General features: G+C 44.5%; 1 protein-coding gene across 2 annotated transcripts; it reads left to right on the top strand.

Annotated features, from left to right (window-relative positions):
* Window positions 1–19042: 19042 nt before the first annotated feature.
* LOC123180217 (importin subunit beta-1) lies at window positions 19043–23060 on the top strand. Of its 2 annotated transcripts, none has more exons than XM_044592198.1 (3): window positions 19043–19329; window positions 20141–22565; window positions 22652–23060. In XM_044592198.1, exons 2-3 carry the CDS (start codon window positions 20152–20154, stop codon window positions 22845–22847), a joined length of 2610 nt encoding a protein of 869 aa, XP_044448133.1. In that variant the 5' UTR covers window positions 19043–19329; window positions 20141–20151; the 3' UTR covers window positions 22848–23060. The 2 variants fall into 2 exon arrangements, with proteins under 2 accessions (XP_044448133.1, XP_044448132.1); XM_044592197.1 differs by having other exon boundaries at window positions 19045–19329; window positions 20136–22565.
* The last annotated feature ends 4700 nt before the right edge of the window (window positions 23061–27760 follow it).

The following is a 27760-nucleotide window of genomic DNA, read 5'->3' as shown; positions in this document are numbered from 1 at the left end:
TTTCTCCATATGATGTTTCCACTATTGCTCATAAGGAGACCCCCATAGTTTCCTCATACATATTAGGAGATTTTGATTCATCCTATCCATTGCATGATCCCGCTACTTGTGTGCACCATATGCCCCCCATGAATGAAAATGCTATTGATGTGCCATATACTTGTATGCTAGATTTGCATCCCAATCATGTTATACATAACAACTATTCTTTCATGATGGATGACATGTTCTTATACCATGCATCAAATTTCTTTGAGTGATGCTTATCTTGTGCTAACTCACACAAGCACATACACATCATGATGGATGATGTGTACATTTACCACGCGCACAATTTCTTTGGTTTGTGTCTCTTTTGTATAGGTAGACATGAATACTTGTCAACCTCGCAATCCCACGAGTTGACAAAACGAGCTCTAGAGAGCAATGATGACTTGGGATCCCATGGATTGCCTTTCCCACCGCTCTCTTTGCGCAAAGACTTCGCGCATTTCTTCTACATGGCTCTCACATGGTGATGAGTTATCGTCCATTACATATTATATGCCCATCTTGCCATGTTCACTTTGCATGATATGCTCATTCCTATGCCTTTGCCATGCATTTGTGACCCATGCTTTGCATTACACATGATGATTGATTCTAGTACTTGTATGTGTATTTGCAAGCTTGGTGGAGATATTGCTTGTTATTGCCATGTTTACTATGTGCCCCATGCCTATGATGATACATTGATCTTGCTTTGTGTTCGTGCTTGTGATATGTCATGTGCATTGTCTATGCCTATTATTTGCTCACATGACATGATTTCCATGATTTCCTCTAGTGGGTTGCATCTTTGCTCCACTAGTTTGTGCGACATGATTTCTATGCTTGCTTCATGTAGTGCACCACCCATGATACATACTTGCTCATATCACATGTTTGGTTGCACCAATGTCATCATTTCGCATATGCCATGTCCCATTGCGTATCACATGATTGATTGGATTGCCTCACACATGTTGCACAATTGCTCTTTCCATTGCGTTGAGTGCCACACTATTTTCACTATACCATGTGCACATTATGCTCGGATTTTCTTGCACTTGCCCAATGTGTTTAGACATTTCATTTGGTGTTGTGAATGACTCTTATGCCTACCATAGACCGTTCATTGAGAGTCTTATGCATGACTGGTATGAGCTTGAGGTACACGCTTATTCTCTTGAAACACATATTTACATCGCTACCTCACATTTACATGCTTGTTTCCATGATGTCCTTGATTTTGCTCCATTTATGTGCTTACACGACATGTCACAATCCCTTGTCACACCATATGCTATGCTTGATGACGACACTTGTTTGGTGAATCACCTCTTGAATGCTTGGTTTTGCACTTACGCTGACCACATTTGTTTTTCCAAGTGTTTTTTATCTTTGCTACTTTTGAAGGAATCACAAGACGGTGCGACATTGGAGAGTGCTCATTTCGAGCTTCAACATGATGAGTACTTGGTGGTTGTCAACTTCTACACGGCGACGCCCTCTCTTTCCCATGGTGATGAAGATCATGATCCATGGACGAATCTCTCCCAAGGGGGGGGGGGAGATGATGCGGAGCATCCCTCGCTCATCCCCCTGGACTCTACTACAACTCGTCAAGCACCTCGAGGACCGATGACAAGAGCACGTGCGCGCAACATCAAGAACGAGGTCACTTCTTTCCTCTCCGAGTTTCGTTCGGTTTCACATATGAATCGGGTTCTACCTCAAATGGATTCGTTGTGCCTTCTTAGGTACCAAGGACTTGACCACGAAGAAGCTAGGAGGGATACTCGTGCACACATCGAGGAAGGAGAAGGAGGGAAGCATCAAGACGTGCGGGGAGACGGAGTTCCGGACACGAAGCCACGGGAAGGGCCAAGTCCTCCTGGACACCCCGGGTGCCCGGCCCTTAAAGCCCCGGGTGCCCGGCCATCGCCACCTGGGCGTCACCCCGGCCCACCCTGGGTGCCCGGGCCTCCTCCCAGCCGCCAGCCACCGCATTTTGGGTGCCCGGCCCATTGGCCCCAGGCGCCCGGGCCATCAACCCCGGGTGCCCGGCCTCCCTCCAGCCAGCCCTCGGCCCGGTCCGGGTGCCCGGCCCTCTTCGCCTCGGGTGCCCGGGCCCCCTATGCGCCAGCCCCTGTCCACCCGGGGTACCCAGGCCTCACACCCCCGGGTGCCCGCACCACTCCGAGGGCCTGCGTGCCTCTTTGGGTTTTCACCCTTGTATCCCCCTCCTCCTCTTATTTGGTCTCTAAACTATATAAGGTCCTCCCCTAGCTCATTTAGAGGATAGAAAAGGATTTGACAGACAAAGAGAGAGCTTTGCTCATCTTCCTCCTTTTGGAGATCTAGACCTCCTCTTGGAGAAGCTCCTCTTGGAGATCAAGCCCTCCTCTTGGAGAAGCTCGTATTGGAGATCAAGCCCTCCTCTTGGAGAAGGATCCCCATCATAAGATCATCAAGACCTCTCTCCTCATAGGATTGGGATGAACTAGTTACCTCTTGTATCTTCTTGTGTTGGATTTGGACCTTTGTGTCTCTCTTTGTGTGATTGGATCAAGTCAATTTGAGTGTTCCTCTTGTTTTCCCCCTTTGTGTTCTTCTTGTTCTTGGGTATTTCCCCTCCAATTCGTGAAAGATCTCCATCTAGGGTTCCACCCTACAATAGAAGAGCTTCACTGCCTCGACCTTGTCGCCGTCGTACTTGCGCCGGCCGCGGAAATCTTCACCTCTGCCGCCGTCGTAGCTGTCTTCCTCTGCCAAGTTAGGGTGTGGAAGATCTGGACTGACGAACTTCCAATCTACAACTCTCAGTTTGTCGCATTCTTCATCAAGGGTAATTAAAAGTTACTTTTACTGCCCTTGTTGATTCTGATGATTTCTACAAAATCTTCAAAAGGTGTTTATTCTTCAACTTCCACTCTTTAAACACCTCACACAAGCATCTGTTCTTGATCTGTTTCTCTAAGCAATGTTTTTCTTCAAGATTCCTGAACTGTGTGGATTTTCCAATCTATACAACTCTGGAACCTAAGTCAAAGAACGCTTAGTGAAATTCCTCAAAACACCTCTGGTCAAATTCCTCAAACTTGTTCTTTTTGCAAAAACTTCTGAGAACGCATATGACCTATCCAAATTCTTCGCACCTATACTCTGTTCACAGGTACACATGTCCGCTGCGGAATCACTAGGTTCTCATCAACTTAACTCATTTGCAGTGTTCCTTGAAGACAAATTGCATACCTCTTTAGAGAACTCAATTGTTCAAATTCCTCAGCTGAAGAAAATGGCAGATGGCAAGAAACCTCAGAAGGGAGGCAAGAAACTGGAAGTAAACACTGCCCTTGAAATCCCTGATGACATCTATGCAGGGTATTGCACTCCTGATGAGGCAATTCATGGCAAGGAAATGAAGAATGAGCGCAAGGTGCGCATTCAGAGGATGGAAAGAAGATGGGCACGGGAATGGAGGGAATACCGAGATGTTACTGAAGGAAATATGCCCTAGAGGCAATAATAAAGTATTATTTATTTCCTTATATCATGATAAATGTTTATTATTCATGCTGGAATTGTATTAACCAGAAACATAGTACATGTGTGAATACATAGACAAACAGAGTGTCACTAGTATGCCTCTACTTGACTAGCTCGTTAATCAAAGATGGTTATGTTTCCTAGCCATAGACATGAGTTGTCATTTGATTAACGGGATCACCTCATTAGGAGAATGACGTGATTGACTTGACCCATTCCATTAGCTTAGCACCCGATCGTTTAGTATGTTGCTATTGCTTTCTTCATGACTTATACATGTTCCTATGACTATGAGATTATGCAACTCCCGTTTACCAGAGGAACACTTTATGTGCTACCAAACGTCACAATGTAACTGGGTGATTATAAAGGTACTCTACAGGTTTCTCCAAAGGTACTTGTTGGGTTGGCGTATTTCGAGATTAGGATTTGTCACTCCGATTGTCGGAGAGGTATCTCTGGGCCCACTCGGTAATGCACATCACTATAAGCCTTGCAAGCATTGTAACTAATGAGTTAGTTGCGGGATGATGTATTACGAAACAAGTAAAGAGACTTGCCGGTAACGAGATTGAACTAGGTATCGAGATACCGACGATCGAATCTCGGGCAAGTAACATACCGATGACAAAGGGAACAACGTATGTTGTTATGCGGTTTGACCGATAAAGATCTTCGTAGAATATGTGGGAACCAATATGAGCATCCAGGTTCCGCTATTGGTTATTGACTGGAGAGGTGTCTCGGTCATGTCTACATAGTTCTCGAACCCGTAGGGTCCGCACGCTTAACGTTACGATGACAGTTATATTATGAGTTTATATGTTTTGATGTATCGAAGTTTGTTCGGAGTCCCGGATGTGATCACGGACATGACGAGGAGTCTCGAAATGGTCGAGACATAAAGATTGATATATTGGAAGCCTATGTTTGGACATCGGAAGTGTTCCGGGTGAAATCGGGATTTTTCCGGAGTACCGGGAGGTTACCGGAATCCCCCGGTAACTTAATGGGCCTTAGTGGGCCTAGGTGGAAGAGAGGAGAGGAGGCTAGGGCAGGGCCGCGCCTCCCTTCCCCCCAGTCCGAATAGGACAAGGAGAGGGGGGCGGCGCCCCCCCTTCCTTCCTCCCCTCCACCTCTTCCCCTCTTCCACTCCTAGTCCAACATGGAAAGGGGGGGAGTCCTACTCCCGGTAGGAGTAGGACTCCTCCTGGCGCGCCACACCTCCTAGGCCGGCGGCCTCCCCCTTGCACCTTTATATATGGGGGCAGGGGGGCACCTCTAGACACACAATTGATCAATGATCTTTTAGCCGTGTGCGGTGCCCCCCCACCATATTACACCTCGATAATATCGTTGCGGAGCTTAGGCGAAGTCCTGCGTCGGTAGAACATCATCATTGTCACCACGCCGTCGTGCTGACGAAACTCTCCCTCAACACTCGGCTAGATCGGAGTTCGAGGGACGTCATCAAGCTGAACGTGTGCTGAACTCGGAGGTGCCGTGCGTTCGGTACTTGATCGGTCGGATCGTGAAGACGTACGACTACATCAACCGCGTTGTGTTAACGCTTCCGCTTTCGGTCTACAAGGGTACGTGGACAACACTCTCCCCTCTCGTTGCTATGCATCACCATGATCTTGCGTGTGCGTAGGAATTTTTTTGAAATTACTACGTTCCCCAACAGTTACTCCTAAGTACATGAAGAAATTTGCTGCACACCCTCCTTGTCCAAGACCTCCACTGGCACCTGGCCAAGAAGCTGATCCCACCAGCCTCAAGCGCGGTGAGGACTATCCTGATGAATGGTCCAAGCGACAAGCAAAACTGGCCAAAGTGGCCAAGGAAGCAGTGAGGAAATTCAATGAAGACTCTGCTGCTGCCGCTGCTGAGGCCTCTGCTAGCAAGCCCAGGAAGTCTATGCAAAAGAAGCCTGCTCGCAAACCACCTTCCTCAGCAATGCCCTCACGGCCAAGCTCATCCATGACCTCACGTCAAATTCCTCAAGCTGCTCCAGTTCTTCCACCTACAAAGCCCTCAGCTCCTCCGGCAAAGTCCTCGGCACCTGTGCATCTCGCCTCTTGCCAAAGGACCACACGCATCTCAATTGCCTCAGGAGCCTCTGCAAGTTCGTTAGCTCCTCCTCAGTCAGGCCCCACTTTGCTGAAGACCAAGGCCACTACTGGACGAGGCACTAGACCAAGTCCTCACAAGAAGCAGGTTGCCTTCCATGTACCATCAAGTGAAGACGAAGCTGGTGATGATGAACTTGCTGATATCATCAGAGACAGACATCAATGGGCCGCTAGAGCCAAGGGCAGTGCTGTGCCACTCTTGCTGGATCCGAAGAAGATCCTAGACTTCATTGATCTATGGCACAAAGATCCAAACACTCCCTTGCCAGAATTAAATCTCTCGCCTGGCCAAAGTCATATGTTGGCTGCTTTCATAGCTGAAGAAAAATGGAAATTTGGGAAAGCCAGGACGGTGAAGAAAGCTCAGTACAAGAAAGAGTGCTTTCTGAAGCAAAATGTTCTAAAGCTATCACCTGATGAACTTGTTGCTCTGCAATCAGAAATCAAGAAACTCAGTGATGTATTTGATGCATACCGTGCAGAATGGCTGGGAGCCAAAGTCAGATTCGTCAGGATGACGAAGGGATTTACATCCAATGTTGCTGCTCCAACGCACATTGAAATTCCTCATGCTGAAGCATCTACCCAGCCTACTGAAGAACATGCCAGCACCGCTGATGATGATCAGGTTGCTGATGAAAATGAGAGTACCAGGGTTGATGAAGCTATTCCAGCCGCAGATGAAATTGCCAGGGCAACCACTAGTGTTGCGCCTGAGGATCAAGCAAAGCCAGCTGAAGCATCTGCTGTTGTGCCTGAAGACACTGAACAAGCCAGGGCAACTACATCAGTTGCACCTGAGCAAACTGCACCAATTTCCTCTGCTCCTCCCGCACCAACACCAAGTCCTATTCTTCCTTCTGCATCAGAAGCAAAAACAAAGGCCGCGGAGCGAGCAGTTGTGAAGAAAAGGAAAGCATCTGCCACCTCAGAGTCCTCTGTACCAAAGAGAATGAAGACTTTGACGAGCTCTTATGACAATACTATAGATGTTGTTCCTGTTTCAAGCATACCATCAAAAGAGATAGTTCCCTTTGGTGAGGATTATCAAATCCCAAGTGGATCAGATGAAGAAGCTCCTTCTACTGCTTCGTTAGAGCAGTTGGACGAAGAATTGAAGTGGATAACATCCCTTCAACCCCTCTGGTATCATCGCCCATGCCTCAGTTCATGGCTGAAGAGGCAGGCATTGAGGAAATTGATGAAGAAGATGAAGACGTGGACATTGGGTGCACCACTCCAGTTCTGAATGATGACTATTGGGAAAGTCATCACCCAAATTCACCAATGTTCACCCCTCCGCAACAGATTCCTCAATCCCTAGTCCAAACTGAAGAAATTCATACGGGCTCTGAAGAACCTCAAGCTTCTCTTCTTACTATCCCTGAAGAAATTCCAGCCACTAGTGCTGATGTAGATGCTGCTGAAGAAATGGAGACCTAGGCTGCTACTGATGAAGTGGAAACAGAAATTCCTCAGCCTGCGGCTCCTGAGACTGTGATTCAAGAGGCTGTGAAGACATTGACTGATACTCCTCAGCCCAAGCCGAAGAATCCCTTCTCAAAGAAGCAGAAGTTCAAAGCTGATGATTTCTTCCATGAACACGTTTTCTTCACGGAATATAGTCCTTATGACTTTGCTCGTCTTCAACACAAGCGGTTCTGGACAGCAAGCCAGATGAACTTCTACTCTTCACTGCTATTCGATAAAGACAAGATCTCTGACCATGAGCATATTCCTCATGTGGATATGGAATCGTTGCCTTGCTTCACCCCTGTCCTCAGTGTTCTTCATGACGCTGGGCTGCTCAATTTCTGCACTGACATCTGCGACTGGAATGAAGAGCTAATTCTTCAGTTCTACGCTACGTTGCACATCACCGGCAACGCTGAAGATGTGAATTCATGGGTGTTGGACTGGATGACTAAGAACACTCACTACAAAGCACCGGCCATTGAATTGCTTCATGCCCTACCAGTCAGTCCTCCCCTTGAAGGTGCAAGGGTTATCTACCATGAACCTGAGCTATCTGATCATTGCAAGTGCTGATGAAGCCTCTGAAGCCTGGCCAAGCTCCAAGAACCAAATTCCTCATGAAGGAATTGCTCTATGTGCCAAGGACGATATACAGGATATTGAACAAAACCCTCAATCCAATTAAGGGCCACAACTCTGATGAGAAAGAGGTTGTTGGCATCATGAAGAATTTGCTTTTCAATATCATCTATGGAGTCCAAATCAACTTCCATGATTTCTTCATGAGGACTATGGCTAATGTTGCTCTTTCACCGTTTGAATTGAAGCCTTACGCTCCCTGGATCATGAGATTCATCAGATCAAGGTCTTCAATCAACTTCAAGGCTGACACTCTCAGTCATGGCAGCTTCTTACCCCCAATTGAAGTCCTCAAACGGACTATGTCCTCAGCTGATGAGAAGGGCAAGGCTGCTGTAATTGATGAAGGCACACGTCCATTGGATGGACAGTTTCACAAAGCTGCATCCTACTCCACCAATGATGACTCTGCCACTCATGACTCTGCCGCAAATGCTTCAAAGAAAAAAATCCTCAAGCTACTACTCCAAGGGTGATGACTGATCGTGAGCTTCTCCTCAGTCTTCATTAGAAGGTCGATCGCAACCACAAGTGGGTCAAGAGACAGTTTGGTGCTATTCTTCAGAACATGACTGTTACACAAAATTTAGGGAAGAAGAACCACTACTACTTGCATCAAGTCTTCATCCGCACTTGGTCCATACTTTCACATCTGTATTCTGATAAAGATCTCAAGGAGACGGACTTCCAACAGGACATTGACTGGTCTCAGCCACCTTCGAAGAAATTCAAGAAGGTCAAAGTTCCTCAGCTCATCACCAGTTCATAGTCTTCATCGCACGAGACGGACCCAGCTGAAGAATTGGACGACAACCGACCCCAACAACGCTGGCGCTCCTCCATCGACTTCATTATGATATTCTTCAAGGGCGTTAGTCCTTATTTTTCATCCCTTTTGGTCATTCGATGACAAAGGGGAAGAAATTTGAGTTAGTCTTCAAGCGGGTCTATATATGGGCATTTTTTTGCTAAGTTACAACTCTCGTTCTTCTGAAGTATTTGTTGGATCGAGTTGTAAACTTAAGTCCTATGGTGGTCTGATACTTTTGTTATGTTCTTCTGCATGCTATTTCCTCATATATGTTGATGCACGCATGCTGAATCACATCAGTCACCATATTTCATCATGCATTTCAAATTCTTCATATTATATGTTAAATGCATGTATGAATTACAAGATATAGGGGGGGATCTCCATGATTCTACTCTTCAATGTGCATTGCTTCTCAAAAGCAAATTCCTCACATATGCACATCTTCAGGGGGAGTTCTTCTATATCTTGCAATCAAATTCCTCAATATCAGTATTTACACTTCATATGTTTATCCCCGTTGAAAACTTAACCTATATTGTCATCAATCACCAAAAAGGGGAGATTGTAAGTGCATCTAGTGCCCCCTTAGTGATTTTGGTGTATTGAAGACTTATAGGTTAAGGGACTAATGTGTTTGTGAGTGTACACATGTCTATAAGTCTATGAGGAGTTTGATATTTACAGAGAAAGTCGACCCCTAAAACTCAATGTCTTCAACTGAAGACTCTGGCTTTCTGAAGACTTTGAAAATGAAGAAATTGGTGTGACCGTGAAGACTTAATATTCATGCGAGGAATATGAAGCGTGAAGACTTTTGTTTTTGTAGTTTCATTTTTCTCTTTCTTGAGTCATAGGAAACACCGTACTGTTAAAGGGGGTCGAGGAAAAACTAAGGAAAAGTTTCCAAGTGATGCTCATCTCAAAATCCTACACCTACCAATCCTTTTGAGTGAAGCCATTAGAAATCCCATGCAGTTCGGTCAATTTCTTCAGTGATAGAGACGAAGATATTCTGGTCGCTGAGGAATTTGTTCTGACTGAGGAGTTAGGAATTCGCCAGTGCGGATTGCCTACAAGTGAGGAACATGATAGCCCTGAGGAATTTGATAGTCAAATTTCCGACCGTTGCTGTGCTATGCACCAGCTGTCCCAAAATATCTATCCACTTAACGGTCATATCATTGAAGGGCATTTATGTCTTATCATGTCGGGCTGCTCCCTAGGCTATAAATAGCCGCCCCCTACAACCACTAGTTGGTTGGCTGCTCCGAGAGAAACTGACACTTGTCATTGAGAGCATCCCATCCTCCGAGGACTTTGAGCGAAAATCATCAAGTGAGGAAAACCCAAACCCAAACACCTACAAACCCAAAGTGATTGAGCATCACTGAAGAGATTGTTCCTATGTGGATCCAACGCTTGTTACCTTTGAAGACAGTGCATCTTCCAGACGGTTAGGCGTCATGGTCTAGAGCATCCAAGAGGAAATTGTGGATCGCCGAGTGACCGAGTTTGTGAAGGTTTGGAAGTCACCTGAAGACTTACCACGAGTGATTGGGCGAGGTCTGTGTGACCTTGGATCAAGGAGAATACGGTGAGGAATGTGTGTCCTCAGGTTTAAATACCTAACCGCTCCAACCAGACGCACAACTGTCACGGCAGTTGAAACTAGTCTACCAAATCAATGTCTTCACCGAGCTACTGGTTCTATTTCCTCAACCCTTCCATTTCTTTAGTTACTTACTGTTGTACTTGATCGTTACTCTTTGAAGACTTTGACTGAAGACTTTCTCTATTTCCTCAATTCTATTTCTTCAGTCAGTTTGTCTTCAACCTGCTTATCCTGTGTTTACGCTTCTTGTTCTCTGTGCTTGTTTTCATTTCATCATGATGACTCTAATTCTATTCTGTTATGCTTGCATCTGAGTACTTATTCCGCTGCTAGTCGTTCGTGACTTAGGAATTTCCTCACCCTGAAATTCCTCAGTGACAAATTTGTAAAAATCGCCTATTCACCCCTCCTCTAGTCGATATAACGCACTTTCAATCCTGGACTTCATAGATCTCTGGCACAAGGACCCAAACACTCCTATGCCTGATTTCAATCTCACACCTGGCCAGAGTCATATGTTGACTGCCTTCATAGGTGAAGAAAAATGGAAATTTGAAAAGGCCGGGCAAGTGAAGAAAGTTCAGTACAGAAAGGAGCGTTTTCTGAAGAAAAATGTTGTGAAAATGTCTCCTGAGGAACTTGTGACCATGCAGACTGAGATCAAAGCACTCAGTGATGAATTTGACGCATACCGTGCAGATTGGCTAGGAGCCAAAGTCAGATTCGTCAGAATGGCGAAGGGATTCACTTCAATTGTTGCAGCTTCAACGCAACGTGAAATTCCTCAGGCTGAAGCATCTGCCCAGCCAACTGAAGAACATGCAAGTACAACTGATGACAATCAGATTGTTGATGATTCTGAAAGCACCAGGGCTGCTGAAGAAATACCAGCCGCTAAAGAAACTGCCAGGGCAACCTCAAGTGTTGTGCCTGATGAAACTGATCATGCCAGGGCAACTGGATCAGTTGCGCCTGAAGAAATTGCACATGTTTCCTCTGCTCCTCTTGCCCAGACAACAAGTACTAATCTTCCTTATGCATCAGAAGCGAAGAAAACCAAAGCTGCGGAGCGAACAACTGTGAAGAAAAGGAAAGCATCTGCATCCTCAGAGTCTTCAGCTCCGACGAAAGTGAAGACTTTGACGAGCTCCTATGGAAATCCCATAGATGATGTTCCTCTATCAAGAATGCCATCAAAGGAGATTGTTCCCTTTGGTGAGGAATATGTGATTCCAAGCGAATCTGATGAAGAAGATCCTTCTGCTGCTACGTCAGAGCAGATTGATGAAGAAATTGAAGTGGACAACATCACTTCAACTCCACTGGTATCATCGCCCATGCCTCAATTCACTGCTGAAGAGGCCAGCGTTGAAGAAATAGATGATGATGAAGAAGAAGATGTGGATATTGGGTCTACAACTCCGATACTGAATGATGACTACTGGGAAAGTCATCACCCCAATTCACCACTCTGCATCCCTCTGCAACAGATTCCTCAGTCCCCGGTTCAAACTGAAGAAATTCATACGGGCTTTGAAGAACATCAAGATTCTCTTCTCACTATTCCTGAAGAAGTTCCAGCCACTAGAGCTGATGATAATGTTGCTGAAGAAATGGAGACCCAAGCTGCTACTAATGACACTACTCCTGAAAATCCTCAGCCTGTGGCTCCAGAGGTTGTGCTTCAAGAGGCTGTGTCGACTTCGACTGCTAATCTTCATCCCAAGCCACAGAATCCTCACTCCAAGAAGCAGAAGTTCAAGGCTGATGACTTCTTCAGTGAGCACATTTTCTTCACTGACTACAATCCATACCACTCTGCTCGACTTCGTCAAAAGCATTTTTGGACTGCTAGCCAGATGAACTTCTATTCCTCACTGCTGTTTGAGAAGGACAAAGTTTTTGACCATGAGCATATTCCTCATGTGGATATGGAGTCTCTACCTTGCTTCACTCCAGTCCTCAGTGTTCTTCATGACGCTGGGCTGCTCAACCTCTGCACCGACATCTGCGACTGGAATGAAGAACTCATTCTTCAGTTCTACGCCATGTTGCACATCACAGGCAATGTCGAAGATGTGAATTCATGGGTGTTGGACTGGATGACAGAAAATACTCACTACAAAGCACCGGCCTCTGAATTTCTTCATGCCATCCCAGTCAGTCCTCCTCCTGAAGGTGCATTGCTCATTTATGCTGAACCAGAACTCTCCAACCATCTGATGCAAGTGCTGATGAAGCCATTGAAGCCAGGCCAAGCTCCAAGGACCAAATTCCTCGTCAAGGAATATGTGCCAAGGACAGTATACAGAATATTGACCAAAACCTTCAGTCCTATCAAGGGCCACAACTCTGATGAAGAAGAGGTTGTTGGCATTATGAAGAATCTGCTTTTCAACATCATACATGGTATTCCTATCAACTACCATGATTTCTTCATGAGGACTTTGGCCAATATAGCTCTATCACCGTTTGAATTGAAGCCTTATGCTCCCTGGATCAAGAGATTCATCATATCAAGGTCTTCAATCAACTACAAGGCAGATTTTTAAAATCATCTCAGCTATTTGCCCCCAATTGAAGTCCTCAAAAGGACTATTTCCTCAGCTGATGAAAAGGGCAAGGCCGCTGTTATTCATGAAGGTACTCGACCATTGGATGGACAGTTTCGCAAAGCTGCTTCATATTCCACCAATGATGATTCTGCCACACATGACACTCTGCAAATGCTTCAAAGCAAAATCCTCAAGCCACTGCTCCACGGGTGATGACTGATCGTGAGCTTCTCCTCAGTCTTCATCAGAAAGTTGATAGAAATCACAAGTGGGTCAAGCGTCAGTTTGGTGCAATTCTTCAGAACATGACAGTCACTCAAAATACTGTGAAGAAGAACCACTACTATATGCATCAAGTCTTCGACCGCACTTGGGCCATTCTTTCACATCTCTATAGTGCTGAAGATCTCAAGGAGATGAACTTTCAACGGGACTTTGACTGGTCACAGCCACCTTCGAAGAAATTCAAGAAGTTCAAAGTTCCTCACTTGGTCGCCAGTTCATATTCTTCATCACGCGAGACGGATGAAGCTAAAGACTTGGACGACACTGCGGCAGACCCTACATCAACGGACGACTCCAACAACGTTGGCGCTCCTCCATCGACATCATGATGTTATTCTTCAGGGGCGTTAGTCCTCATTTTTCGCCCCTTTTGGTCATTCGATGACAAAGGGGGAGAAATTTGAGTTAGTCTTCAAGCGGGTCTATATATATGGGCGTTTTTTTGCTAAGTTACAACTCTCGTTCTCCTGAAGTATTTGTTGGATTGAGTTGCAAACTTAAGTCCGATGGTGGTCCGATACTTTTTCTCTGTTTTTCTGCATGCTATTTCCTCATATATGTTAATGCACGCATGCTGAATTACATCAGTCACCATATTTCATCATGCATTTTCAAATTCTTCATATCATACATTAAATGCGTGTATAAATTACAAGATATAAGGGGAGGTCTCCATGATTCTACTCTACAATGTGCATTGCTTTTCAAAGAAAATTCTCACATATGCATATCTTCAGGGGGTGTTCTTCTATATCTTGCAATCAAATTCCTCAATATCCATATTTACACTTCATATGTTTATCCCCGTTGAAAACTTAACCTATATTGTCATCAATCACCAAAAAGGGGGAGATTGTAAGTGCATCTAGTGCCCCTTAGTGATTTTGGTGTATTGAAGACTTATAGGTTAAGGGACTAATGCGTTTGTGGGTGTACGCAGGTCTATAAGTCTATGAGGAGTTTGATATTTACAAAGAAAGTCGACCCCTAAAAATGAATGTCTTCAACTGAAGACTTTGGCTTTCTGAAGACTTTGAAAGTGAAGAAATTGGTGTGACCGTGAAGACTTGATATTCATGCGAGGATTATGAAGCGTGAAGACTTTTATTTTCGTAGTTTCATTTTCTCTTTATTGAGTCATAGGAAACACCGTACTGTTAAAGGCGGTTGAGGTAAAACTAAGGAAAAGGTTCCAAGAGATGCTCATCTCAAAATCCTACACCTACCCAATCCTTTCGAGTGAAGCCATTGATAATCTCATATAGTTCAGTCAATTTCTTTAGTGACAGAGATGAAGATCTTCTGTTCTCTGAGAAGTTTGTTCTGACTGAGGAGTTAGGAATTTGCCAGTGCGGATTGCCTACAAGTGAGGAACATGATAGAACTAAGGAATTTGATACTCAAATTTGTGCCCGTTGTTGTGCTACGCGCCAGCTGTCCCAAAATATCTACCCACCTAACGGTCATATCATTGAAGGGCGTTTATGACTTATCATGTCGGGCTGCTCCCCGGCTATAAATAGCCGCCCCCTACAACCACTAGCTGGTTGGCTGCTCCGAGAGAAACTGACACTTGTCATTGAGAGCATCCCATCCTCCGAGGACTTTGAGCGAAAATCATCAAGTGAGGAAAACCCAAACCCAAACACCTACAAACCTAAAGTGATTGAGCATCACTGAAGAGATTGTTCCTATGTGGAACCGACGCTTGTTACCTTTGAGGACTGTGTATCCTCCAGACGGTTAGGCGTCATGGTCTAGAGCATCCAAGAGGAAATTGTGGATCGCCGAGTGACCGAGTCTGTGAAGGTTTGGAAGTCACCTGAAGACTTGCCGCGAGTGATTGGGCAAGGTCTGTGTGACCTTAGCTCAAGAAGAATACGGTGAGGACTGTGTGTCCTCAGGTTTAAATACCTAGCCGCTCCAACCAGACGTACGACTGTCACAACAGTTGGAACTGGTCTACTAAACCATTGTCTTCACTGAGCTACTGGTTCTATTTCCTCAACCCTTTCATTTCCTCATTACTGTGTTGAAGTACTTGATTGTTACTGTTTGAAGACTTTGACTGAAGACTTTCTCAAATTCCTCAATCCTATTTCTTACCACGAGTGATTGGGCGAGGTCTGTGTGACCTTAGCTCAAGGAGAATACGGTGAGGACTATGTGTCCGGGACTGTGTGTCCTCAGGGTTAAATACATAGCCGCTCCAACCAGACGTACAACTGCCACAACAGTTGGAACTGGTGTACCAAATCATTGTCTTGACCGAGCTACTGGTTCTATTTCGTCAACCCTTCCATTTCTTCATTTACTTACTGTTGTACTTGATCGTTACTGTTTGAAGACTTTGACTGAAGACTTTCTCTATTTCCTCAATCCTATTTCTTCAGTCAGTTTGTCTTCAGTCTGCTTATCATGTGTTTACGCTACTTGTACTCTGTGCTTGTTTTCATTTCATCATGATGACTGTGCTACTGCTCTGTTATGCTTGCATCTGAGTACTTATTTCGCTGCTAAGTAGTTCGTTGCTTAGGAATTTCCTCACCCTGAAATTCCTTAGTGACGAATTTGTAAAAATCGCCTATTCACCCCCCTCTAGTCGATATAACACACTTTCAAGAAGACAATAAAAAGGAGAAAGTCTCACATTGACGAGGGTAATCAACGGGCTATGGAGATGCCCATCAATTGATGTCAATGCAAGGAGTAGGGATTGCCATGCAACGGATGCACTAAGAGCTATAAGTGTATAAAGCTCAAACTGAAAACTAAGTGGGTGTGCTTCCAACTTGCTTGCTCATGAAGACCTCGGGCATTTGAGGAAGCTCATCATCGGAATATACAAGCCAAGTTCTATAATGAAAATTCCCACTAGTATATGAAAGTGACAACATAGGAGACTCTCTATATGAAAACATGGTGCTACTTTGGAGCACAAGTGTGGAAAAGGATAGTAACAATGCCCCTTCCCTCTTTTTCTCTCATATTTTTTTGTTTTGTCCTTTTTTCTTTTCTTTTTTAATTTTCGACCGGAGTCTCATCCCGACTTGTGGGGGAATCATAGTCTCCATCATCCTTTCCTCACTGGGACAATGCTCTAACAATGATGGTCATCACACTTTTATTTACTTACAACTCGATATCTAGAACAATATGACTCTAAATGAATGCCTCTGGCAGTGTACCAGGATGTGCAATGATCTAGCATAGCAAAGATATCAAAAAACGGACAGACCATGAAAATATCATGCTAGCTATCTTACGATCATGCAAATCAATATGACAATGAATGCTCAAGTCATGTATATGATGATGATGATGGAAGTTGCATGGCAATATTTCTTGGAATGACTGTGGAAATGCCATAATAGGTAGGTATGGTGGCTGTTTTGAGGAAGACATAAGGAGGCTTATGTGCGATAGAGCATATCATATCATGGGGTTTGGATGCACCGGCGAAGTTTGCACCAACTCTCGAGGTGAGAAAGGGCAATGCACGGTACCGAAGAGGCTAGCAAATTGCGGAAAGGTAAGAGTGAGTATAATCCATGTACTCACATTAGTCATAAAGAACTCACATACTTATTGCGAAAGTTTATTAGCCCTCAAAGCAAAGTACTACTGCGCATGCCCCTAGGGGGATAGATTGGTAGGAAAAGACCATCGCTCGTCCCCGACCGCCACTCATAAGAAAGACAATCAATAATAAATCATGCTCCAATATCATCGCATAACAAGAGACCATACGTGCATACTTCAGGAATCACAAAACTTAACACCAATATTCTTACTAAACCACAATCATTCACTAGTACCTCCCACATATTACCATCTCTATATCGCAAAACCATTGCAAGAAATCAAACATATATATATATATATATATATATATATATATATATATATATATATATCATATTCAGTGATCTACAAGTTTTATGTAGGATTTTATGACTAACCATATGAATGACCAACTCCTGTTTTCTCTCTAAATAGATATAAGTGAAGCATGAGAGCTTAATTCTTTCTACAAAATATTTGCCCACGCTCTAACAAATATAAGTGAAGCAAAAGAGCATTCTACAAATGGCGGTTTCTATATGTAGAGAAACAGGCAATCCAAACTTCAAATGATATAAGTGAAGCACATGAAGCATTCTATAAAGCCATACTCAAAAGATATAAGTGAAGTGCAAAGAGCATTCTATATATCAACCAAGGACAATCTCATACCAGCATGGTGCATAAAAGAAAAGTGAAAAATAAAAACAAAAGACGCTCCAAGAATTTGCGCATATCATGTGATGAATAAAATATAGCTCAAAGTAAATTTACCGATAGTCGTTAGAAAAAAAAGGGGATGCCTTCCGGGGCATCCCCAAGCTTAGTTGCTTGGGAGTCCTTGAATATTACCTTGGGGTCCCTCGGGCATCCCAAGCTTAGGCTCTTGCCACTCCTTATTCCTTCATCCATCGTGATCTCAACAAACGCAGGATTGAACCCATTACAAAGCACCTCTCCCATTGCAAGAAAAATCAATCTAGTTAGCCAATCCAAATCAATAGATCGGAGAGAAATACAAAACTATGTTAATCATGCATAAAAGAGTTCAGACAAGACTCAAATAATATTCATAGATAATCTGATCATAAACCCACAATTCATCAGATCTCAACAAGCGCATCGCAAAAGAACATTATATCAAATAGATCTCCAAGAACATCGAGTAGAACATTGTATTGAAAATCAAAGAGAGAGAAGAAGCCATCTAGCTACTAGCTATGGACCTGTAGGTCTGTGGTAAACTACTCACACATCATCGGAAGGGCAGCAAGGTTGATGTGGTCAGATCCCCCTCCGGCAGAGTATCGAAAAAGGTCCCCAGATGGGATCTCACGAAGACAGAAACTTGCGGCGGCGGATTTTTTTGGGTGTGCTCTCTGGTCTACGGGGAATATTTGGGTATTTATAGAAGAAAAATTAGGGTTGGAAGTACCACGGGGGCCCCAAAAGCTTGTGGGGCGCGCCCTACGAGCTTGTGGCCATCCCGTGCCCTTTTTGGCCTTCTCTCGAAGCTTCTAGGGCGTCTTGTGGTCCAAGAAAAATCATCAAAATGTTTCGTTCTGTTTGGATGATTTTTGGTAAAGACAAAACAAGGAAAAAAACAGCAACTGACACTGGGCACTAGGTTAACAGGTTAGTCCAAAAATAATATAAAATAGCGTAATAATGCATATAAAACATCCAAGATTGATACGTTGGAGACGTATCATCCTTGTCGCGTCGTATGCATGATCTTGTTCGCCGAGAGCCTCGATGCTCAAACCTTGCTTGGGCATTCGCAGTTTGTAGTGGCTCTTTCAGTATCTTGTACCTTTGTTGTTTTTTTGTGTCTCTTTGTTTGTTTGTTTTCCTTTTGAACTTGGATTTGTTGCTCGATGTTGTGGTGGTTGCTTTATAATATAAAGCGGGGTAACCCTTTTTCATAAAATCAATGCAAGGGTTCAACGACGATGACTGCGGCTCTAGAGAGCTGGTCGTTAGGGGCACGTGCACGAAGACTTCCCGACTGTCAATGACAAGGTCAAGCCGGCTCAGGTAGAGGGGCGGCGACAATGGTGCGTCAACGGCTCGATCTGGCCACAGTAGTGGTCATTCGGTGGTCTTAGAATCTCGATGTAATTTTTATTATGTTTAAGATGTTTCGTACTTCCGTTGAACTTTTATAATAGATCTCATTCTTTAAAAAAACTGAAGCAATTATTCTTTTTTTTTAGACAAAAGCAATTATTCTTGTGAATGAATGAATAAAGGAGGTTTGGACTGTAAAAAAATGGTGCGTTTTAGCCTGACGGGTTTGATGGGCCGGGATGGTTTGGCCCATCTCACGACCAGTTGTTGTCCACGGCCCACAGGCGAAACCACAGCCGACCGCCCCTCCCCCACCCTCTCCCAGTCCCGTCCCCTCCTGCATCGTTGAACCAACCGAGCTCCAAAGTAAACCCCGCGCCCAAAATCCCCAAACCCTAACCGCTACACCACCCGACCCGGCGGAGCCGCAGCTCCCCGGCCGCCCGGCGGTAATCGGCGCCGGCGAGGGAAGGTGCCGGGAAGGCGGCGGCGACCTGCGGGATACCGGGACAGGCTGCACACGGCCGCTGAAGAGCGAGCGCGCGAGCTGCCGGGGAGCGGTGAAGCCCCCGCCACAGCCCCCAAAGAGACTCGCTACACACCAACACGGTAAGGCACCTATCGCCGAATGGCCGCTTCTCTAAGTTCCATTCCATCTCCATTGCTTGCTCAATCTGTCAGACATCGAGCATTCTTGTGAAAATCGAATTTTATTTTTTCAGAAAACGTCAAAGATTTTGGAATTTTGGTTGTGTAGCAAAACCTACCAGTTATAATGTTTTCAAGTAGCTCGATAAGAGAAGATAGCTTAATCAGGATGCACCCGCTTGGAGACTAGTGGGTCAAACTGGCCCTTAAGGACTGTTTGACTGAAGCAGACGACCTAAATTTCGTCAGTTGGGTAAAATGCAAAGGCTGTGGACTACTATAATGTAGCTTCCAAAATAATACTCCCTCCGTTCGGAATTACTTGTCGCAGAAATGGATGTATCTAGACGTATTTTAGTTCTAGATACATCCATTTCCGAGACAAGTAATTCCGAACGGAGGGAGTAAGAGGCAGAGGAACTGGGGTTCACATGTCTTGTGTGCAGTGGCGGAGCCAGGAATTAAGGATCAGGGGGGCCAAATGACTCGAACTTTTGATAACAGGGGCCAAACAATACTAATATATGTATTTTTGTATAAATTACACACTATTCATCTACTAATTAGCAGCAAATCAGTGATCTTAGGGGGGGCCAGGGGCCCTGCTGGTCCCCCCTGTCTCCGCCACTGCTTGTGTGTGCTAAAACCTAAAAGTACCAGCTGCTACCGGGGAGTGTTGATGGGTGCCAATTTTAGTTTAATTTAATTCGTATGTAATTCCTTTTTTTACTGAGAATGTTAAAATCTGTTTGTTTGATGTTTGTTAGGACAGTTGATACAGCCATGGATATCACTCAGATTCTCCTAGCTGCGCAATCTCCGGACGGTAACCTTCGGTCGGTAGCAGAAAGCAGCCTTAAGCTGTTTCAGGAGCAGAATCTTCCCAGGTTCCTGCTGTCCTTATCAGTGGAGCTCTCGAATGACGGAAGGCCGCCAGAGTCTAGAAGACTTGCTGGCATTATCCTTAAGAATACGTTGGATGCTAAGGATTGTTCAAGGAAGGAGCTACTTGGTCAGCAATGGGTCAGCCTGGACCTGTCGATCAAATCGAGGATCAAGGAATCGTTGCTGCTAACGCTAGGTTCTTCGGTGCCTGATGCAAGGCAGGCCTCATCACAGGTTATTGCAAAGGTTGCGTCCATTGAGATGCCCCGTCGTGAATGGCCAGACCTCATTGCCAAGTTATTGGGAAACATGACGCAACAGGGTGCATCTGCGCCACTGAAGCAAGCAACTCTAGAGGCATTGGGGTATGTCTGTGAGGAGATTTCTCCTGAGCACTTGGAGCAGGATCAAGTCAATGCTGTTCTGACTGCTGTGGTCCAGGGAATGAACCAGGCAGAGCTAAGTGTTGAAGTGCGTCTTGCAGCAGTTAAAGCTCTATATAACGCTCTTTATTTTGCTGATAGCAACTTTGCAAATGATATGGAGAGGAACTATATAATGAAGGTAATTTGTGAGACTGCTGTATCTAATGAAGTGGAGATCAGACAGGCAGCTTTTGAATGCCTTGTTGCAATTGCATCCATATATTATATGCACTTGGAACCTTATATGCAAACTGTATTTAACCTGACGTCTAACGCTGTCAAAGGAGATGAAGAATCAGTTGCACTTCAAGCTATTGAGTTCTGGAGCACAGTTTGTGATGAAGAGATTCAACTCCAAGAAGAATATGAGGGATATGACAATGCTGACTCTAGTGCAAATTTTCGCTTTATAGAAAAGGCACTCCCTTCACTTGTTCCAATGCTGCTCGAAACTCTGTTGAAGCAAGAGGAAGATCAAGAGCAAGATGATAATGTCTGGAACATTTCCATGAGTAGCGGGACGTGCCTTGGACTAATCGCTAAAGCTGTTGGTGATGCGATTGTCCCTCTTGTCATGCCATTTGTTGAGGCTAACATCACAAATCCAGATTGGCATTGTCGTGAGGCAGCTACTTTTGCATTTGGTTCTATCCTTGACGGTCCTTCTCTTCCGAAACTTGCTCCACTGGTACATGCTGGACTTGATTTCTTGCTCAATGCAATGAAAGATCCCAACAGCCAGGTAAAAGACACCACTGCATGGACTCTTGGGCGTGTGTTTGAATTTTTGCATTCTCCAACCAGTGTGAATCCAATTGTAACAAGTGGAAACCTTACGCGTATCATGACAGTGTTGCTCGAGAGTAGTAAGGATGCTCCAAATGTGGCTGAGAAAGTCTGTGGAGCTATATACTTTCTTGCCCAAGGTTATGAAAATACAGCAGATTCAATCTCTTCTGTGCTTACACCTTATCTTCCTAGTGTCATTACCACTCTCCTTTCTGCTCCAGACTGTGCTGACGCAACCCATTTTAGGCTTCGTTCATCTGCTTATGAAGCATTGAATGAGATTGTGAGAGTCAGCAACATAGATGAAACTTCAAGCATTATAGGCCAGTTATTGCAGGAGGTCATGAGAAGATTGAACTTGACATTTGATCTCGAAATATTTTCACCAGGCGACAAGGAGAACCAGAGTGACCTGCAGGCTTTGCTGTGCGGTGTACTACAGGTTATCGTCCCGAAACTGAGCAACTCAGATGCGGAATCCATTATCACCCAGAATGCTGATCGGTTGATGTTTCTGTTTCTCCGTGTCTTTGCTTGCCACGGTTCTACTGTACATGAAGAAGCAATGCTTGCTATTGGTGTTCTTGCGGATGCTATCGGTCCAGATTTTGTAAAATACATGCCGGAGTTTTTCAAGTACCTTGAAGCAGGCTTGCAGAATCATGAAGAATACCAAGTATGCTCCATTTCTGTTGGAGTGGTGGGTGACATTTGCCGTACACTAGAAGATAAAGTGTTGCCATTCTGTGATGGAATTATGACTGTTCTCCTCAAGGATCTTTCAAATCCAATGCTCAACCGGTCTGTCAAACCTCCCATTTTCTCATGCTTTGGAGACATTGCTCTTGCTATCGGCGAGAATTTTGAGAAATACCTGCCATATGCCATGCCAATGCTTCAAGGAGCTGCTGAGCTTCTTGTTGTTTTAGATCAAAGTGACGATGATATGGTTCACTATGGTAATCAGCTCAGACGGGGAATATTTGAGGCTTACTCTGGCATATTACAGGGTATAAAAGGTCCAAAAGCTCAGCTGATGGTACCTTATGCAACCCACCTATTGCAGTTCACTGAAGCTGTCTACAAGGATGGGAGCAGGTGCACATCATTTTCATTGCCATTTCTTTTAGTTATATGAGTGACTGTTCCGTTTCTTAGCGGTATATGCATATGTCTGCTTTCAGGGATGAGAGTGTGACAAAGGCTGCAGTTGCAGTCCTTGGTGATCTCGCGGATACACTTGGCCCAATATCAAAAGATCTGTTCAGGAACCACCTCTTCCATGTTGAATTCTTTAGGGAGTGCCTTGATTCGGACGAAGAAGTCAGGGAGGCTGCATCGTGGGCGCAGGGAATGATAAACCAAGCAGTGGTTGCTTAATACGCGAAATCATTTTCTGTTGTTGGTTGTGGTGGAGGTTTCTTCTTGTGCATCTGTAAAGTCCATATGCCACGGATGAATGGAAGAATTCCAATGTATATGTAGTGTCAGTAGTAGGGGATCCTTCAGTGATCGATGTGTTTGACTTGAACTGCTAAATTTACTAATGTGTTTGACTTGTTGCTTATCCATGCTATGATGTCTATGTTACTAGTCTTCTTTTGTCATATGCTTTCATGCTGCCTGATTGATCCTTCTTGTTGGTATATGTTCTATTGCAGTGCAGTGTTCTTGTTGATATGGTTTCATGCTACCTGATTGATCCTTGTTGTTGCTATATATGACTTGTCACACTATTGGCATGAATTATGGCCATGTCATCATGTCGGAATTCTTTCAGTGGAGTTTATTTTGAACATATGGTGTTGTAACATTGTGCTGGAGAAACATCTTTGCAGAGGGCTTTTCTCAGGTGACTTGTTATACGAGTACTAATGTTGTGCACGGACAGAAGCGGTGCAGGCACCATTGCATTGTGGGTCCACATCACTGGTCTGCACCTTCTCCACGCCACCGCCATGACTCAACCCAGTTTACCTGATCTGACCAATCTTTTCTCAGGTTTTTTATTCTTACATTTATTTGTTTGTTTGTTTTTGTAACGCTGACTACCATGAAGTAACCAACCTGACCAATCTTCAGACTCAGAACTATTTTTGTGTGTGCATGTGCTGGAATCTGAATCATGAATGCATGACTGGTTCTAAAAAAGGAATACATGACTGCTTTGGAGAGGAGCGGCTCGACCAAGGTCTGGCGCCTTTCCATCTTTCGACGGTCCGGCGCCTTTCGCGTCAAGGCGAGGGACAGGGGTCTCCCCACTGTATTTGGAGAGGAGCGGCTCGACCAACGTGTGCCCCTTTCGGTGTAGATGAGGGCACGTCATCATCGTTGGGCTTTGTCTCCGTCCGAAGAACCTCTCGGTTTGCTCCGTCCGAAGAACCTCTCCGTTTGCTCTACTCGGTCTATTTCACTTGGAGGACTTCATCGACTACTAGCTAGTCTTAGTTTCTTTTCCTTATAGGGCTTGTAAGCTGCTTGGCGAGGGTAGTGCAACTTGTCTGTGATGGGGATCCGGCTGGCATCTGCTCTAGTTCTCGGGTGAGCGCCGACGATCCGACAGTGCGGAGCCTTCGAGCCTAGGCGAGAGGAAAGGGTTCCTCTTCGGCGTTGGGAGCGATGTTCTTCCCTTGTCCCTGGGTTCAGACTGTTCACAACTTTCTCAGGCTATTGGCTGATCACTGAGGCTTCTCCGTTGCTCCTCTCTCTGCTGACTATGTGCAGTAGGCTTCGACATTACTAGCAGGGCTCTTCATGTATTTTTCTTTCTGTTGTAGTGTGTGTTGCATTGTTAGCTGTTCACACAACTCCAATTCTTTTGGTCGCTCTTGCTGGGTGGCTTTCACCCCGGAGCTCGATGCCGGGTACTCGAGTAGCACCACCATCTATGCCAATTATGTTGTCGCCATCACTTTTTCGCGATCCCAGCAGCTACATGTGTCGCCACCTCTGCACAACCATCCCTCTGCGTCAAGCCGTCGTTGATAGTTTGCATCTCACTGCCAAAGTCAACCACCAGATCTTAAAGGGAGGAACCCTCACGATCTTACGATTGTCATCGCAATCTGCTTCGAAGCTGCCGCCGCATGCTGCGTGCACGTTTTTTTAGAAAAGGAGGATGACCCCCGGCCTCTGCATCTGGGAGATGCATGCGGCCACTTAATTGATTATTCTCGAGGACCTTACAAAGTATTACAACAATATGCCTGAATCCGCCATCTTGGCAACATTTGCCGCTACTCCTATCCAAATGATGAAGGCGTGCTAGCTGGGCCACTGCCTAGACCACTCATCTAAGCCTAACATCAAAATGATGAAGGGGTGCTAGCTGGGCCACTACCCAGACCACTCACCTAAGCCTAACATCAAAAGCCGGAAGCCCCAGCCGAGCCACATACCGGGTCTGGGGTACAAACCGGCCCGACGCACTCGTGGTCACCACAAGACCTATCACCGACGGAGACGGGACGGTCACGACGCTCCTGGCTAGGGCCCCTTGCCGGACCCAATCATAGAGTTGCCGGATCTACAATTTTAGTTTCCTATTTACTTTCTTTGCAATCTTTTACTTTCTAATCTATAAACCAAAAATATGCTACCTCTTGAGCATGCGTTGGTTTTTCCTTGAAGAGGAAAGGGTGATGCAACAAAGTAGCGTAAGTATTTCCCTCAGTTTTTGAGAACCAAGGTATCAATCCAGTAGGAGACTACACGCAAATCCCTCGTACCTGCACAAACAATTAAGAACCTTGCAACCAACGCGATAAAGGGGTTGTCAATCCCTTCACGGCCACTTGCAAAAGTGAGATCTGATAGATATAATAAGATAAATATTTTTGGTATTTTTGTTGTATAGAATGAAAAGTAAAGATTGTGAAATAAACGGCGACAGAAATAGCACGTTGGCGGGAGATTAATATGATGAAAAATAGACCCGGGGGCCATAGGTTTCACTAGTGGCTTCTCTCAAGATAGCAAATTCTATAGTGGGTGAACAAATTACTGTCGAGCAATTGATAGAAAAGCGTATAGTTATGAGAATATCTAGGCATGATCATGTATATAGGCATCACGTCCATGACAAGTAGACCGAAACAATTCTGCATCTACTACTATTACTCCACACATCGACCGCTATCCAACGTGCATCTAGTGTATTAAGTTCATAAGAACAGAGTAACGCATTAAGCAAGATGACATGATGTAGAGGGATAAACTCAAGCAATATGATATAAACCCCATCTTTTTATCCTCGATGGCAACAATACAATACGTGCCTTGCTGCCCCTGCTGTCACTGGGAAAGGACACCGCAAGATTGAACCCAAAGCTAAGCTTTTCTCCTATTGCAAGAAAGATTAATCTAGTAGGCCAAACCAAACTGATAATTCGAAGAGACTTGCAAAGATATCAAATCATACATATAAGAATTCAGAGAAGAATCAAATATTGTTCATAGATAATCTTGATCATAAACCCACAATTCACTGGATCTCGACAAACACACCGCAAAAAGTATTACATCGAATAGATTTCCAAGAGAATCAAGGAGAACTTTGTATTGAGATCGAAAGAGAGAGAAGAAGCCATCTAGCTAATAACTATGGACCCGAAGGTCTGTGGTAAACTACTCACACATCATCGGAGAGGCTATGGTGTTGATGTAGAAGCCCTCCGTGATCGATTCCCCCTCCGGCAGAGCACCGAAAAAGGCCCCAAGATGGGATCTCACGGGTACAGAAGGTTGCAGCGGTGGAAATAGGGTTTCGTGGTGCTCTTGGATGTTTTCGGGGTATATGAGTATATATAGGCGAAGAAGTAGGTCGGTGGAGCTACGAGGGGCCCACGAGGGTGGGGGGCGCGCCCTCCTACCTCGTGGCCGCCTCGTTGCTTCCTTGACGTCCACTCCAAGTCTCCTAGATTCTGTTTGTTCCAAAAACGATCCTCGCGAGGGTTTCATTCCTTTTGGATTCCGTTTGATATTCCTTTTCTACGAAACACTGAAATAGGCAAAAAAAAAACAACAATTTGCACTGGGCTTTCGGTTAATAGGTTAGTCCCAAAAATAATATAAAAGTGCATAATAAAGCCCATTAAACATCCAAAACAGATAATATAATAGCATGGAACAATCAAAAATTATAGATACGTTGGAGACGTATCAAAATACCAAAAATATTACTTTACCGTTTATCCATCTATATCAGATCTCACTTTGCAAACAACCGTGGAGGGATTGACAACCCCTTATCGCGTTGGGTGCAAGTTGGTGTTTGTTTGTGCAGGTATTCGGTGCTTGTTGCGTTGTCTCCTACTGGATTGATACCTTGGTTCTCAAAAGCCGAGGGAAATACTTACTCTACTTTGCTGCATCACCCTTTCCTCTTCAAGGGAAAACAACGCAAGCTCAAGAGGTAGCAATCACCCTTTAATGAGAAAGGAAACAATTTAAGAATATAGTAATAGCGAATTTTTTCCTCATGAGCAAATAGGGTGGCTATATCATTCAATTTAGTAAGATGTGCCACAACAGTTTCAGATTCATAACCATAGAAAGGATCAGATTCAATCAAAGTAATTAACTCAGGATCGACAGAGGATTCATAATCCTTATCAGTAACAAAGATAGGTGAAGTAGAAAACACAGGGTCATATTGCATTCTAGCATTCAAAGACTTTTCTTTTAGCTAACAGTTTCTTAAGATCATCTCTATCATTACAAGCAAGAAAGTCTGTAGCAGTTTCCTCATCCATAATATAACCCTCAGGTACAACAGGCAATTCATATCTAGGGGGAGAATCATAATCTTCAGTTTCAATAATATCATCAGTTTCTGTAATTTCATTCTCTCTAACCCTAGCAAGTTGTTCATCAAGAAATTCTCCTAGTGGCACAGTATTATCAAGCAAAGAAGTAGTATCATCGTAAGCATCATGCATAGCAGAAGTGGCATCATCAATAACATGCGACATATCGGAATCAATAGCAGGTGTAGGTGTCGCAAGTTTACTTAAAACAGAAGGAGAATCAGGTGCAGAGCTAGATGGCAGTACCTTACCTCCCCTCGTAGTTGAGGGAAAAATCTTGGTTCTTTGATCTTTCAAATTCCTCATAGTGATCAACAGATATAAATCCCAAGTGACTCAAAGAATAGAGCTATGCTCCCCGGCAACGGCGTCAGAAAAAGGTCTTGATAACCCACAAGTATAGGGGATCGTAACCGTTTTCGAGGATAGAGTATTCAACCCAAATTTATTGATTCGACACAAGGGGAGCCAAAGAATATTCTCAAG

Source organism: Triticum aestivum, chromosome 1D, assembly GCF_018294505.1.
Source record: "Triticum aestivum cultivar Chinese Spring chromosome 1D, IWGSC CS RefSeq v2.1, whole genome shotgun sequence".
Lineage (NCBI taxonomy): Eukaryota > Viridiplantae > Streptophyta > Magnoliopsida > Poales > Poaceae > Triticum > Triticum aestivum.
The sequence above is the reverse complement of the archived record's forward strand: the minus strand, read 5'-3'. Positions and strand labels throughout refer to the sequence as shown.

Bases quoted from the DNA above. Each gene is read 5' to 3' on its own strand.
- LOC123180217 (XM_044592198.1), top strand. From the start codon at position 20,152: ATGGATATCACTCAGATTCTCCTAGCTGCGCAATCTCCGGACGGTAAC. The intron at 22,566-22,651 runs GTGCACATCATT...GTCTGCTTTCAG, and splicing joins GTCTACAAGGATGGGAGCAG to GGATGAGAGTGTGACAAAGG.